Source organism: Hipposideros armiger, unplaced genomic scaffold (assembly GCF_001890085.2).
Source record: "Hipposideros armiger isolate ML-2016 unplaced genomic scaffold, ASM189008v1 scaffold_37, whole genome shotgun sequence".
In the NCBI taxonomy this organism is placed as follows: domain Eukaryota; kingdom Metazoa; phylum Chordata; class Mammalia; order Chiroptera; family Hipposideridae; genus Hipposideros; species Hipposideros armiger.
In genome coordinates this window covers 3,032,398-3,045,997 of record NW_017731387.1, presented here as the reverse complement: position 1 = coordinate 3,045,997, position 13,600 = coordinate 3,032,398, and the positions used below count along the sequence as shown (strand labels likewise).

At 39.7% G+C, this 13,600-nt stretch overlaps 1 protein-coding gene across 5 annotated transcripts in view; it reads right to left on the bottom strand.

Moving 5' to 3' along the window:
• The window catches only part of PTPRC (protein tyrosine phosphatase receptor type C), a 99,078-nt gene that overhangs the window by 19,498 nt on the left and 65,980 nt on the right, over nucleotides 1–13,600 (bottom strand). For all 5 annotated transcript variants that reach the window (XM_019638070.1, XM_019638069.1, XM_019638072.1 and 2 more), the window contains 5 exons: nucleotides 12,427–12,564; nucleotides 10,149–10,265; nucleotides 6,095–6,250; nucleotides 4,689–4,900; nucleotides 1,253–1,313 (listed from right to left, as the gene is read on the bottom strand). In XM_019638070.1, the coding sequence (XP_019493615.1) occupies nucleotides 1,253–1,313; nucleotides 4,689–4,900; nucleotides 6,095–6,250; nucleotides 10,149–10,265; nucleotides 12,427–12,564 (684 nt within the window). The remainder of the gene's footprint in view (nucleotides 1–1,252; nucleotides 1,314–4,688; nucleotides 4,901–6,094; nucleotides 6,251–10,148; nucleotides 10,266–12,426; nucleotides 12,565–13,600) is intronic.

Sequence of the window (13,600 nt, the reverse complement as noted above, 5' to 3'; positions counted from 1 at the left end):
TTAGGATTCCACTTACCCTGATGTAAATTTTCACTAAGGTGTAACGTGAAATCACACCCTTTCCTGGAGGAAGGGTAGAGAAAAGATGGTGTACAGGAAGTACCCCTCGCCCTGAATGACTGTATGGTATTTTTCATGTACAGTCAAAGAACAACAAAATCACCCAGTGACGTCAGGACCTCGCCCTGGAGCCAGGCGGCTGAGGTTCGGATCCTGGCTGTACCTCTTCCGTCGGGAACTGTGTGTCTCCACTCCCTAATTCCTACAATGAGCTTAAAGGAGCTGATTCCCAGTAAACACTTAGCATAATGCTTGGGACATAGTACTGATTATTCACTCATCACCACAGAGATTTTTGAATCTGACTGAGCACCCAACACTGCTCTGACCACCTCAGATCCCTGTGAGAGCAAAACAAAGATCCCAGCTCTCATGGAACTGGTCTTCTCAGGCGAGAGGACAGACCACGAACAATACACATCATAATCAGGCCAATGGTAGAGTAGGTTAGGACGCATAAAGGCTGCAAGCCGGTGAGGGAGCCAAGTCAGCTAAGCAGGCACTTCGGGAGGTGGGGTGGCCCTGGCACAGGTGTGGGTGGGGCAGGACCCCGCCTGGCATGCCCGCGGAGCAGTGTGAACTCCAGGCAGCTGGAGTTGGGGAGGGCACGGGTGCGATTGTTAGGGCCTCCTAAGCCACCTGTAAGGCCACGATGGGTTTTGAGCTGCGAGGCTGAGCCAGGAGCAGGCTCCGGCTTGGCTTCAGAGTGTTTGAAGAACAATGAGACACCCAAGTTAAGTAGTCCTGTTGTCATTAGGGGAGGTTTATCTTAGCTTCAGTTAGGTAAATCAGGGCGGATTTGCGTCTAACGCCGGCTTCTGCCAAGCACAGCCCTGAGGGGCAGAGTTAGAGAAACAGGTAACGGCAGTGAAAACAGCACACAGAGCAATCTGCTTTGTTACTGGCATACTCATAACTTCATACTCTACTCAGATATAAGTCTTTTCACGATTATTTTATACAATCAACAATCCTTTAATAATTGAATCTCCTCATTGGATTTTAAGATGCTGTATTTTAATATGATGTTCACCTACCAATACATGTTTTTTCAGATAAACTACTATGTTTACGAAAAATGCACAATTCAAACATTTAATAATTAAATATGAGATGATGTCAAATAATAAATATTTGTGAGTGCTAATTATATGTTAGTATAAATATAATCTATAGCCAAGTAACGACTTACAATTTGTTGATTGAGAAACACTCTCTTGTACTCCAGGAAATTTCCCGTTGTTATAAGAGACCTGAAGTCCAGTAATAAGAAAGAAAGTCACTTTCTGAGGTCAATATACATACAATATGTCTCATACAATGCTGCTAATTTTCATTAAAATATACTGGTTGCCTTTCATTTAAAGTTGGAATTTCAGGGATATGTCAATATTTTATCAAATAGTTTTAAAAAGAAAATATTTAATAGTGAAAAAGATACAAAGAAATCTTAGCGCACTTAGCAATAATAATAATAATAATTGTAAACAGCAAGAACAAGTGAAACTGAAGGAATAAAATCCTGCACATTAAAATACTCATAATTTAACGTTAAATTCCCTATTAATAGGCTAATATCTTCACATTTTATTTAAAAAGGAAATTCTACCATATACTGTTTATAAGAATTACACATAACATGCACACAAATTTTTCAAAGGGTAAATGGGAACACTATAATGTCAGAATCACCATAGTTACAGTAAAATGATAGTTGTTCACACGGTTACAATGATTAAGGCTGATGCCCTGAGTGAGCAGGGTAAAACCTACAGCAGAGACACAACTCCATAAATACCTGTGTCTCATAATACTGAATACAAACAAAGCAAAAACAATTTAGATATACAGGGAAACTGACAAGAAGAAAGCAATAAGCAATAAAAGCAAAAAACAAATGTAAGTAAAAATAGATCTGAATAATATCATTTAAAAAGATCACTAACTATGATACACCTGAAAAATGTGTATCTAAGGTTTTATCCTATGGACGATGTATAATTTCCCCACTAGTCTCAGAATATTCATAAACACGTACCATCCACTGACTGAGCTATAAAAAATACTCTAAATTCCAAAAGGCAGAAAGTGTAAAAACCAATGATCTTTTATAACCTAATAACTAATAACAATAAAAAAATTTCAAGCACCAGAAATGTAGAAGCACTCGCTTAAAAAACAGATCAATTAAAAGCTCTTCTGAATTATAATATAAACTCTTTAGAATTTTCAATAGTAAGAACATTCTACTCTAAAAATCTACTCATTAAATTTTATGTCAGTCATGGAGAAATTAGTGACAAGAGAGACAAGTAATAGTGACAAGTAATCGGATACAGTCAAAATTTTACCAAAGTTTTAATTTTTTTAGTTACTAAAAAAGAAAAAAAAAATTAAATGGGCAGAAAACACTATCAACCCCAAAACTACCAGAAAAACATGAAAACAAACCTACAAAAAGAAAAGTAATAAATTAACAATAAAAATAACTTTATTAATTTATCAAGCAGCGATCATAATGATGAACAAAGCTAAAATGATTGTTCCCTCGTGAAGATGTAGTAGAAATGAAATAAACGTAAAAACAAGTCATGGCACGTGCAATGAAGAAAACAAGACAGACTTCTGAAGAGTGGGGAAGAGAATGGATGGCTGAATAATTACCTCCTCACTTGAATTTTAAGATTGTATTTTATTTTTTTCACTGATTCTTTTAATGTGTCTTTTTTAAGATTTATTTTTATTTTATTAGTTTCAGGTGTACAAAACAATGTAATAGTTAGACATTTCACCCCTCACAAAGTGCTAACCCTCCTCCCCTACAATTGTATTTTTTTTTTATGATTGTATTTTAACATGATGTTTACCTATAATTTTTCAGAATAACTTAACCATATTTGAGAAACAGGAAAAGAAAATGCTGGAAAGGGAGAAGATCATCGGGTAAAGTGCCTAAGGGCCTAAACCTGGGTGTGTTTGAGAAATTAAAAAAAGAAATCATTGTTCCTGGAGCTTGATGGGCACTGAGGGAACGCTGAGAGATGAGGTAGAAGGCACAAGATAGGGACCACAAAATACTTCTTTTACATGAACTATTCTTTGGAGGGCCCACTCACTGAAAAAAGTCTAAAATATCTGAAAAGAGTAATCATATTGAGGGAAAATGTAAATGCTCTTAAAGAAGTCCTCTCTGCATTAAAGACACTACTAAAACAAAATTCTCCAAGAGAAAAACCCTTCCTAGCCTCTATAAAGTTATAAAACATAGAAAAACAGAAAAATGTCTTCGATGTTTTATCAGGTTAGCATATCCTTTCTACGAAAACATAACAAGAATAACTCCCACGCCTATATCAATACCTCCTCCAACCACTTTCTAAATCACTTCATTTGTGAATGTCTGTTTCTAAAGACTTAATAAAACATTAAGCTGTTGAATTCAATAATTCTTTAAAACAAAAATACCCAATGACAGAGCAGAGTTTTCTCTTGGAATATGACAATGATTTAACATTAGAAAACCTATCACTATTACTCACCATATAAAGAAATCACGCCATGGCATCATAAAATACATTTGATAACATCCAACCTATGTTTCTAGTTTAAAAAACCAAAAAACAAGAAAACTTGTTTTTTTGTATAAAAATGTATCTATGTTTAAAAATAGGGTTTTTTTTAGTGATAAAGTATATGAAACCAATTGTCAACATCATATTAAACAGTCAACTATGGAAATTCCCATTAAACTAGAAGTAACTTATAGATTTGACTGAATAAAAATAAAAGGAAGGGCCGGCCGAGTGGCTCAGTTGGTTAAGAGCTCACTCAAGAGTGTGAGCTCTGAGCAACAGTGGTTCAAGACCCAGCCCGAGCTGAGCAGCCGCTGAGCTGCCAACAGGTGGCAGGATGGCTCAGCTAAAAAAAAATTAAATTAAAAAAATAATAATAAAAGGGAAAATTGTGTATAACTTAAAGTGCTATAAAGAAAAAAGGCAAACAATAAACTGAAAACAAAATTTGCAACTCATATGACAGAGTTTAATATCATTAATATCCAAAAAACTTCCCCAAAGAAAACTGGACAAAGGCACTAATGAGCAAGGAACCATAACAGCAGCAACAAAAACTGTATTTGTCCTCAACAGCAAATAAAGAAACCCTAGCAAAACAAAAAGAGATGCCAATACCATATATCACTGACTAAACATCAAAGAGAAAGAAGGGCCTGCTATTTACCAATAAGCATGTTTAACAATAATTATTTATAACAGAGACCAAAATGGGTACAGTTAGTAGAGAGTGAGAAATAGCACGAAGCGTGCCAAACTGTGTATTCAGAATGTTGATACTATATTGAAGGCCCTATTGATAATATATGATATACTGATAATAGAAAGGTAATTTGCTGATATCATATTGAAGGTCAAAAAAATGCCAGCAAAATATTTGCGTTAAACTACGGTGGTTAGTACCAGGGGTGAAAAGTTTGGAGTCCAACTTTTAAGCCTCTGTAAGTGTGACGCCATTGGACATGTGATGCACTGGTGTTCGTCATGTCAGGTCTTACATAATAATCGTTATCATGTATGTCAGCACTATCGCAATCACAGAAATCATAATCTTACCTCAAACGTGTATGATGTCGAATAGTAAAGATCTTTTACATGGAAATTGCACCTTTTGTTCTTGTCTTGTCCTTCAAGCTTGGTCCCGGTTTTGACTTTCAAATGATAGCTGCCTGTGTTGGGGCCGTTTAAGTGCTCAGGCTGCTCACAGGTCACATTCACACTGTTATCCGACACCAGCAAAACCTTTAAGTTCTTGACCACGCCTGACGCTATCAAAGGCAGGAAAGAGTTGTTACTGCAATCGTTTGGCAAGCGCCTATTTAGATTACTTGATGTTATATGGGCACACTGTCATCTATTGTAAGTGTTCATTTGGGCAGGGAAGTGAGGATAGTACATACGTGAAAAAGCACATACATCACAAGACACCTAAAAAGAACCGCCTGGTCGTTCAGTGGAGGTTAATGAGCACAGAAGCCGTCCTTGAAGTAACGAGTCTGTGTCATCCCATAAGGGGACTGTCGGGTCAGAGGGCAGAGAAAGAGGGAGAGGGGTGACGGGGAACCCCAGGGGCCTCCACACACCCATGTCCTCCTTTCTCGACGTGCCCACGTCATCCAGGCATGCGCCTACCTGGCTGGATTCTCCAGGATTGGCAGCCAATTTTCCTTGTTTTCTGTGGTATCACAGAAATTCAGGAAAACAGCACAAGCACTTGAGAAAAAAGCTCAAGGACGTGGGCTCTTTAACCCCAAACCACACAGCGTTTTCTGTGCAGCCTGAAGGGGACAAGCTTCCTCCACGAGCCCGGTTCCAGGTAAGGTCCCTGTGGCCTTACCCTCGGGCGTCACTTCTTCCCCTGACCTCCCAGGGCCTGACACTGGCCTCAGGGGCAGACCCACCTTCCGGCCTGGGGACGATGGGGACATCATACTGGTGGCAAGAGCCGAACGCCACGGGATGGAAACCCCAAATGGAAAATGTGCCGTAAAATAAAACAGTAGGTAGTTCGGTGTTAACAAAGAGAAGAAAATGCTGACAAACCGTTTTGTTTTATGAGGTGTTTGGTCAGGTGAGCAGAGGTTAGCAAGTGACTGCTTTGTGAGACATTATTAGGTGCCTGATAGCGGTTACTATTCTGGGTCATACAGAAAACAATAGACAATGTGCTTTTATCTAAGTTGGGTAGGTACTTAATTGCCTGAAATCTTCCAGATTGTACCAGTTAATATGCCCTCATGCTTCAGTCTTACAATGCTTATGATTATACCTGAAGAATACAGAGAACCCCAGAGAACACAGCTCTTAAGTTATTGTATGTTAAGTTATTCTAAACCCTAGATGTAAACAAACATGCCAAATCAATGCATTTCACAAATGAAGCGTAAACAGAGGTACCGTATGTTAAAACGGTCATGCTTTGCTCCTTATCATTCATAGAAGCATGAAAGCATATCACTTACGTGCTGCATTTGTTTGAAATTGGCATTTGACAGCAGATCCATTACGTCGCACTTTCCCTTCGACGTAGGCAAGTAATGATACTTCATAATATGTATAAGGAGTCAGATTTGACAAATTATGTTGGGTCATGCTCGCATCCAGATTGTATGGTGGACCTCAGGAAAAAATGGGAACATTTATTAAGTCATTAAGAGTCAAGATTACCACATCTTTAACTGGGTGTCTACACAAAATCATTCCTCGCCAACTCCAAATCGAGTAATTAAGAGGTAAATATGTCCTTATGTTCAGAAGTCCACACAGTCATGGGCAACTGTATTCCATGGTTATGAACAAACTCAAATCTTCAAAAGTTACGGTTTCATGTAATTAATTTGGTGCCTAAACTACTTCATAAGTTCACGACATCTGTGAAGATGGTCTCTCTCCTGAGAAAACCCAGCCCACGTGGATGTTACGCAAGTCCTGAGCTGCGCTGTTTCAGAAAGATGGTTTTTTAGTGAACCTTTTTCTGATCCTTAACCTCCAAGCTTTGACCATTGAAATTAGCTGCTCTGATGGATCTGAGATGCGGAACGCATCTGAGCGCCAGCAAGCAGGTCTCCTGTGCCATGCTACCATGATGGACGGGGGCTGCGGAAATGAGGAAAACCTCACGCCGGCAGCAGCACCTGAGCTGTTCATTGAGCGATGAGCCAGACTAAACAGAAGGATGAAAAGAAGAAGAAAAATAACAAACCATGTGGGTGTTTTGAGTTAAGGGACAAACCTGAGTGAGACAGCAGGGTCTGCCTGCGGGGCAATGGGCCATAGGACCTTGTTCACGTGTGTTTCACATTTCAGGCAGAAGCGCTAGCATGTGTGAAGCTGAAAAATCAGTAGGCACTGACTATTTCTGAGCAGGCAACTGGCATCAAGCAAAAGGGGTTCGAGGAAGGTGAGGGTGGCAGCAGGCTCCTGGAGAGCAGGGACAGTGGCGACAGCAGGATGCAGAAGAGATGTAACCATGACCAGACTGCTCAGCGTGCCGAGCACTGGTTTAAGCGGCGTATGTGAGTTAACTAGCCATCACCACAGCCCTACAGGTTGGCACCCTTGATGTGATTCCACTTTGAAGATGACAAAACTGGGCCAGAGAGACACTAAGCCACCTGTCCATGACCTCGCAGAAAAAAGAGGGACCCAGGCGCTGAGGTTTCAGGGTTTGGTGGAAAGGCCAAAACACTTTACATGAACGGCTGGATCCTCGTGCGTTTGCGCTCTTTTTCCCAGAAGCCCCGGTGTATGGGGACAAGTTATGGACTTATTTGACTCAGAGCTTAAGATTTGCTTTTCCTTAGGATGACTGGGGCATGCCTGGCCTTTATGTCATGCATGGCGCATGGAAGTGGCTAGAAAAGCACTGGCCTCGTCACTTGTCACCTCTTTGTTTTTTTTTTTAGAAAATATCTCAGGAAATCCACTAGCAGCTGCCCACTGGGAACTGCTCTCAAATACCTTCTTCAACAGCAGGCCGAACATCCCCACAGGATATTGTGCTGCTAAAAAGTTAAAATACAGTAAAACCTTGGATTGCGAGTAACTTGGTTTGTGAGTGTTCTGCAAGACGAGCAAACATGTCTAATACATTTTAACGTGGTAAACGAGCAACATCTTGCAATACGAGCAGTTTGTTTCCGGAGCGAATTATGCTCACAAACCAAGATATGACTATTAAAAAAAAGAGATCATTTTCTGTAAAAAACAAAAACAAAAAAAAACAAAACAAACATTTCCAGCAGGCATCACTGTGACCTTGAAGGGTGAACACCGGTTTCAATAATTTTTGAAAAACAGTTCTTCAAAATGCAACAAAGTTCCTCCATTATTGAGGAAGCTTCACTGTCACTTGTCATCAAGTTAATATACAAAACTGCGTTTGCCCACAGTATCTCGAGCTAAAAGCGTGAAAAACACAGTTGCAAAAAGAGCACAGTTCAGGCTGTTCCATTTGATCGTTTATCTTAACTTCTGTGATCCCCAGCTGTGTCACACGAGCTATGAAAATATTTACGACTCTCTCCTCTCAGAGCTGTTATTGAAAGGTTTAACAAAATCTTCAAACATTATAAAAGTACCCGACAGACAGAGGAAATGAAATAAATGTCAATTACATTTTTCCTCCACTTTAATCCCTAGCTTTCAGAGACACTGAAATGGATGCATTATGAAATAATGAAATAAAATTTAGTACCTAATTAAAACATAATATAAGCTGCAATAACAGTTCAGAGACTTTCTTCCTGTGGATTTTTAATAGTGATTTTACCTGAAATCATGAGAGTAGCTTAAATAATTGCTTTACCAAAGCTGAAATCCTATCAAGTCTGAGTTCAGTAAAGCGGGAGCCCGTCTCGCTCTGCGTATGTTTCAGGTGAACAAGAGAAGAAAGGCCAAGTACCCCTCTGTTCAGGGTACTTGATTTTGACCGCTAGGAGGGAGAGCGGAGCATGTGGGCAGCGTCCAAAGACACCCACCCGGCAGCACCGTGAGCGCATAACCCCGGGCAGAGGCTGGATTCTGCTACCAGTGAACAGTTTGGGAGAAAACGACACACACAGAACCTGACACTGCCCGCCTCCCTCTCCCCTTGCCTCCCCGCCCATCCTGCTTAGGTGTCATATTTGGATAGTCATACATTTCAGTCCCACTCAATAAGAAGGGACGATAGTAGCTGTAAACGCAAAACAAAACAACAAAACCAAAATTAAAAAACACAAAAAAGCTAGTACTAGTTGCAAAACAAAACCTCATCAGACTGCTGATCACGAACTCATTATGTCCTTCTAAGCCTCATTATGCAAATACTGAGTATTTTACACGGTACAGAATACAAAGGAACAATAAACATTGCCCCATAAATTTCCACCCTATACTCTGGCACACAAACTTCGCTAGAATAAAGAGAGTACCGGAAGTGAGGAGAAGCGAGAAGAAGATTCAGAGAAGAGAAACGCAGACCATGCGTCCATCAAGAAGCCCAGCCAAGAGCTTGTCCGAGGGCTGCCCAGGGAGGCAGGCAGCATCTAATCGTGTTGCGGGTTTATCTTCCTGGAATTCCCACTTCCTTTTCCTCATAGACCCAACGTTTGTAATTAATTACCAGGAGCCTCAAGCGCCTTGCCGATGTTTCTCGTCCACAGCACTTGAGTCCTCTTATGCTAACTTAAAAACTACACGTGTGTTTAACGTTGCTTTAGTAGTTCGATTACTAAGATTCAGGCAACCAGCCAAGACAATATGTTCTCGAAATATAAAGTAAGACCCTGAAGATAGGCAGTTTTCTACTTTTCAAATTCGGAATGTGTGTCTAGTTCCTGGACCACCCAAGGAGGACGGAGTTCAGCGAGAGGTTTCGCAGAATCCCACCTCCAGCTACAGGTACTTGGACCCGTCTGCTCAGACATGGTCCAAGGATGCTCATGCCTTCTCCAAGCATCTGAGGTACTTCCAGTCACCCAGAAGATGTTTCTTCTCTCATCTGGAGGACTTGGGATTGAACTAGTCCCTGACCCTTTGCTACCACAGACACCTGATTCTAACCAGAACTATATCCCAAGAGTCCACCTGCCATCAAACTGGCTTCCATGGCTACATGGGTGTCTGTTCATTTTAATTCACCCAATATTTTGCATGCATGAAACTCGTGCAAGTTTTAGAAGGTGTTTGTGGGCCTGAGTAACGAGTTCAAACCCGTGTAACTCACTTGTATAATATTTGCAGGACAGGAATGTGTATTACTCTCAGAGATAGCCTTTCTCCAGGCTGTGGAGTGTGAAGATTGGAACTGAGACCGATCAAGAAAGGCAGGCAGGCTGGACGCTCTGGGCCATCGTCACAGCCGGACAGGGGAGCCCACAGTGACCAGGAGCCGTGCTCAAGCCACCACTGCAACAGGACACACTCACTGTCGCTATGCAGACAGCTTCGGGACTCAGGACTTCACCCTCCTTTCTAGCTTTCCAATTCTTGATTTCTCTTTCCCAATATGGAATTAAATTCTATACAAATTACCTGAAGCATTACTACAAAGAATATAATTATGGAAAATATTTGAAGGACGTTCCCAGGTAACCACGGTGAAATTCTCATTTTGAACAAGGCATGTCAAATTCTGAGGCTGGTCTGGAGCTGTTGAAAGAAAGACAATAAAAATAAAAATTAGGACGTGGAGAGGACATTCTTTATAGAATAAGCATGCATTATTAATAGCCATATTTTAATTAATTATGAATTAATTATTGAAATTAGATGAAAGACACCTGGTCATGTTACTTGCTTTAGAGGTCATTTAGCAGAGTGAAGGTCACTCCAGGGTGGCACTTGGATACCTACGCATTCCCCTGACTTGAAAATATCTAAGAGCTCCCTCTATCTCTCATATATATTCGTGTCCGGTTACCTTCGGATTTCTAGATTTCTCTGTATTGAAAATCTGTTGTTGGGGGCGCTCACTATTTGAAAGGACCCTTGTCATTGCTTCTAGTCACAAGTCATCAGAAGTTGAGATGAAGAATGTAATAAATGCTTACATCAAATTTAGGAGGCGTAGTTGACATTAACACACACCCATCTGAGGTAGAGTTTGATGAGGGTTGACACCTATATAACCAGCGTCACAGTCAAGACATAGAACATTTGTATCATCTGAAGAAGTCCTGTGCCTTCCCAGCCAACTCTGCTCCCTCGCCCCACCCCAAACACTCTCGGAACCACCTTCTGTTACTGCAGACTAAACTTGCCTTCTCATGCATTTCATAGGCAAAGTCAGAGCAAGTACGTTCCACATCTTGCATAATCCTCTCAGCACAATGTTCTAGAGACTCGCTCCTGTTGAGTTTGTAGTTAGTCCCTGACTTTGGTGAGGAGCAGTCCATTGTAAGGATGAGCCACGTTTTCCCTCTTCACTCAGTTGTCGATGGATATTTGGGTTGTTTCTAGCCTTTTGGCTATTATGAATGAATCTGCTATGAATGTTTGTGTAGAAGTCTACACGAGGGCGTGTTCTTTCCTCTTCGGCAAATTCCTGGAGTGGCATTTCTGGGTTATCCCTTTACATTCTCACCAACAGCATCGTCAGTCTTTTTAATTTTAGCCATTTTAGTGAGTGTGTAATGTTATCATCTCATTGCTGCATTAATTTGCATTTCCCAGGTAACTGATGATGTTGAGCATCTGTGTATATGCTTATTGGACATTCATACATCTTCTTTTGTGAAACATATGCTCAAAATATTTGTCCATTTTTCATTGGGTTACTTGCTGTCTCATTTTGTAGTTGAAAGCGTTCTCTATATTTTGGAAAAACTCCCTTTGTTGAAAAATTTAATTGTGGATTTTGTTGTTGTTGTTGTTCACAATGTATAGCTTAATTTTTTATTTCCTTAATGGCTTTATTCAAAGAGTAAGAATGTTCAGTTTTCATAAAGTCCTCCTCTTCTTCTTCCTCCTCCTTCCTCTCCTGCTCCCTCCCTCTCTCACCCTCTCCCTCTGTTTCTCGCTCTTTCCTCTTCCCCTCCTTCTTCCTTTTCTCCACCACCTTTTACTCCTCTAACATGTAGAAATTTTTTTTTTAGTTCCATAACTTTCTTCTACTGCTTATAAGCAATACCATCTATTTCTTTGGCTTTCCTTTTTTACTGGTCACTCGTAAATTGTCACACACATAACTAACCTTTTTTCTAGAAGTTTTCAAATTTAATTGGAATCTCTCTACTTCTACTAAATAAGAGTGGGATTTTAGCACTTTGCCCTTTCTTTTCTCCTCCATCTCCCAAAAGCTCTTCTTTTCCAGAATTTTATTTTCCAATTGTTATTAGTTATTATATTCGTATTATTCCTATCTATACTGCTGGCACTTTAGGAATAACAATAATTATTTTGCTGTCAATTCTTGGATGTAGCACTGTTTTATTAGCAGATGTGCTCGCTTTACTTCTCTCAGAGGCAGGATCTGATAGAGGGCAGAGGGCACCATAGGACAAGGAGTGATGCGCAGGGGAAAGGGGGGATGCAATGGGTGATGAGTGAACAAATACTTCACTTACCTCCAGTGTCGCTCCCACCACAACCTCACAACAGTCTACAATTTGCAAAAAAAAAACAAAACAAAAAACTTGACAGAGGTTTGGATCCTCTGTCATTTATTTCTAAGTTTTACTTTTAAAAAAATGATACAAATCCACTTCCTGAAACCCTTTCTCCACTTGTATAACATCATTTTCTGTGATTCTCAAAAAATCATAAGGATATAAAAAGAAATTTTATACATAAATGTAAGTAATATACTTACTTCCAAAATCTGTTTTAATAGTTTTCTTTTTTTCAGTAACTTTATAGCCATTATAGACTATTTCTGAAGTACAATTATATTTTTCATTGGGTTTAAAGCCATCTAATTCAAATTTCTCTTCATTTTGAGTAATATTACCTGAAAGAAATAAGTAGTGCATATAAGTATATTAATACAATATAAGACATGTAGCTTTTATTTAGATTTCATATTTGTAATCAATATCTATTAGATTGAAAACTTATGTAAACAGTCAAAATAATAAGTAAAAGATCCTGAAAACTACTAAAACAATGTGTTATTTTGCCACAGTCAAGAATATTTAAAGAAAATATTAGGAAGTGGAACTGAATTTGAGAGTGTCTCTAATTTAACCAATGGAATTACAATAGTTCATTGTCATCTGTTCAGAAACCGAGTCTGCACCTCAGTCTTTACCTAAGAAATATTTTAGGTCATTGTTTTATCGTCAGTCCAGCCATACGTGTGTTCTCGCTTTCTTCATACTACTGGTGTCACAGCTATGCATCTCCCTGTAACAGGATGATGACAGCCGGGGTCACGCTGCCTCCTGTGTGTGTGTTTGTGTGTATCTGCCTGTCTGGCCAAATATGGCCTAGAAGATGGCTTTATGCCAAGAGAGGGAGAGCCCATCTCAATAAACCCAAATAAAAAGGAATAAAAATCATAAAATTATTAATCACTAAAATGAAATGATATCTCAATTATTGTCCCCCCACCGATATGAACCCCAACTCATCCCTAGAAGCACGTACTGTTCTTTATCCACTTCCCTTCCACCTAAATGTTTTAGAAGTTGTTTGTGACTGTTGGTGGAGGGCTGACCAGGCAAACCCTTGAGTCATATGGTCTTACGTTGGTTTGCCCTTTCATGCTCACAGAATGTGTATCATTACTGTTTTATAACACCCTTCTCTGATAATCTCTTCTGCAATGCCTTGTGTGCAACAGTTGCCAAGAAAATGATTGTAAATGAATTGACTTTTACAATTTCAAAAGTTATTTTTAAAGGGGAGTATTTGTCTATTTTGTGAATTTGAGTGGCATAGAGAATACAATGATTTGACTCCAAGTATACGAGAGAGAGAAAGAGAGAGGAAGAGGGAGATAATATGAGAGAGAGAGAGAGAGAGAGAGAGAGAGAGAGAGAGAG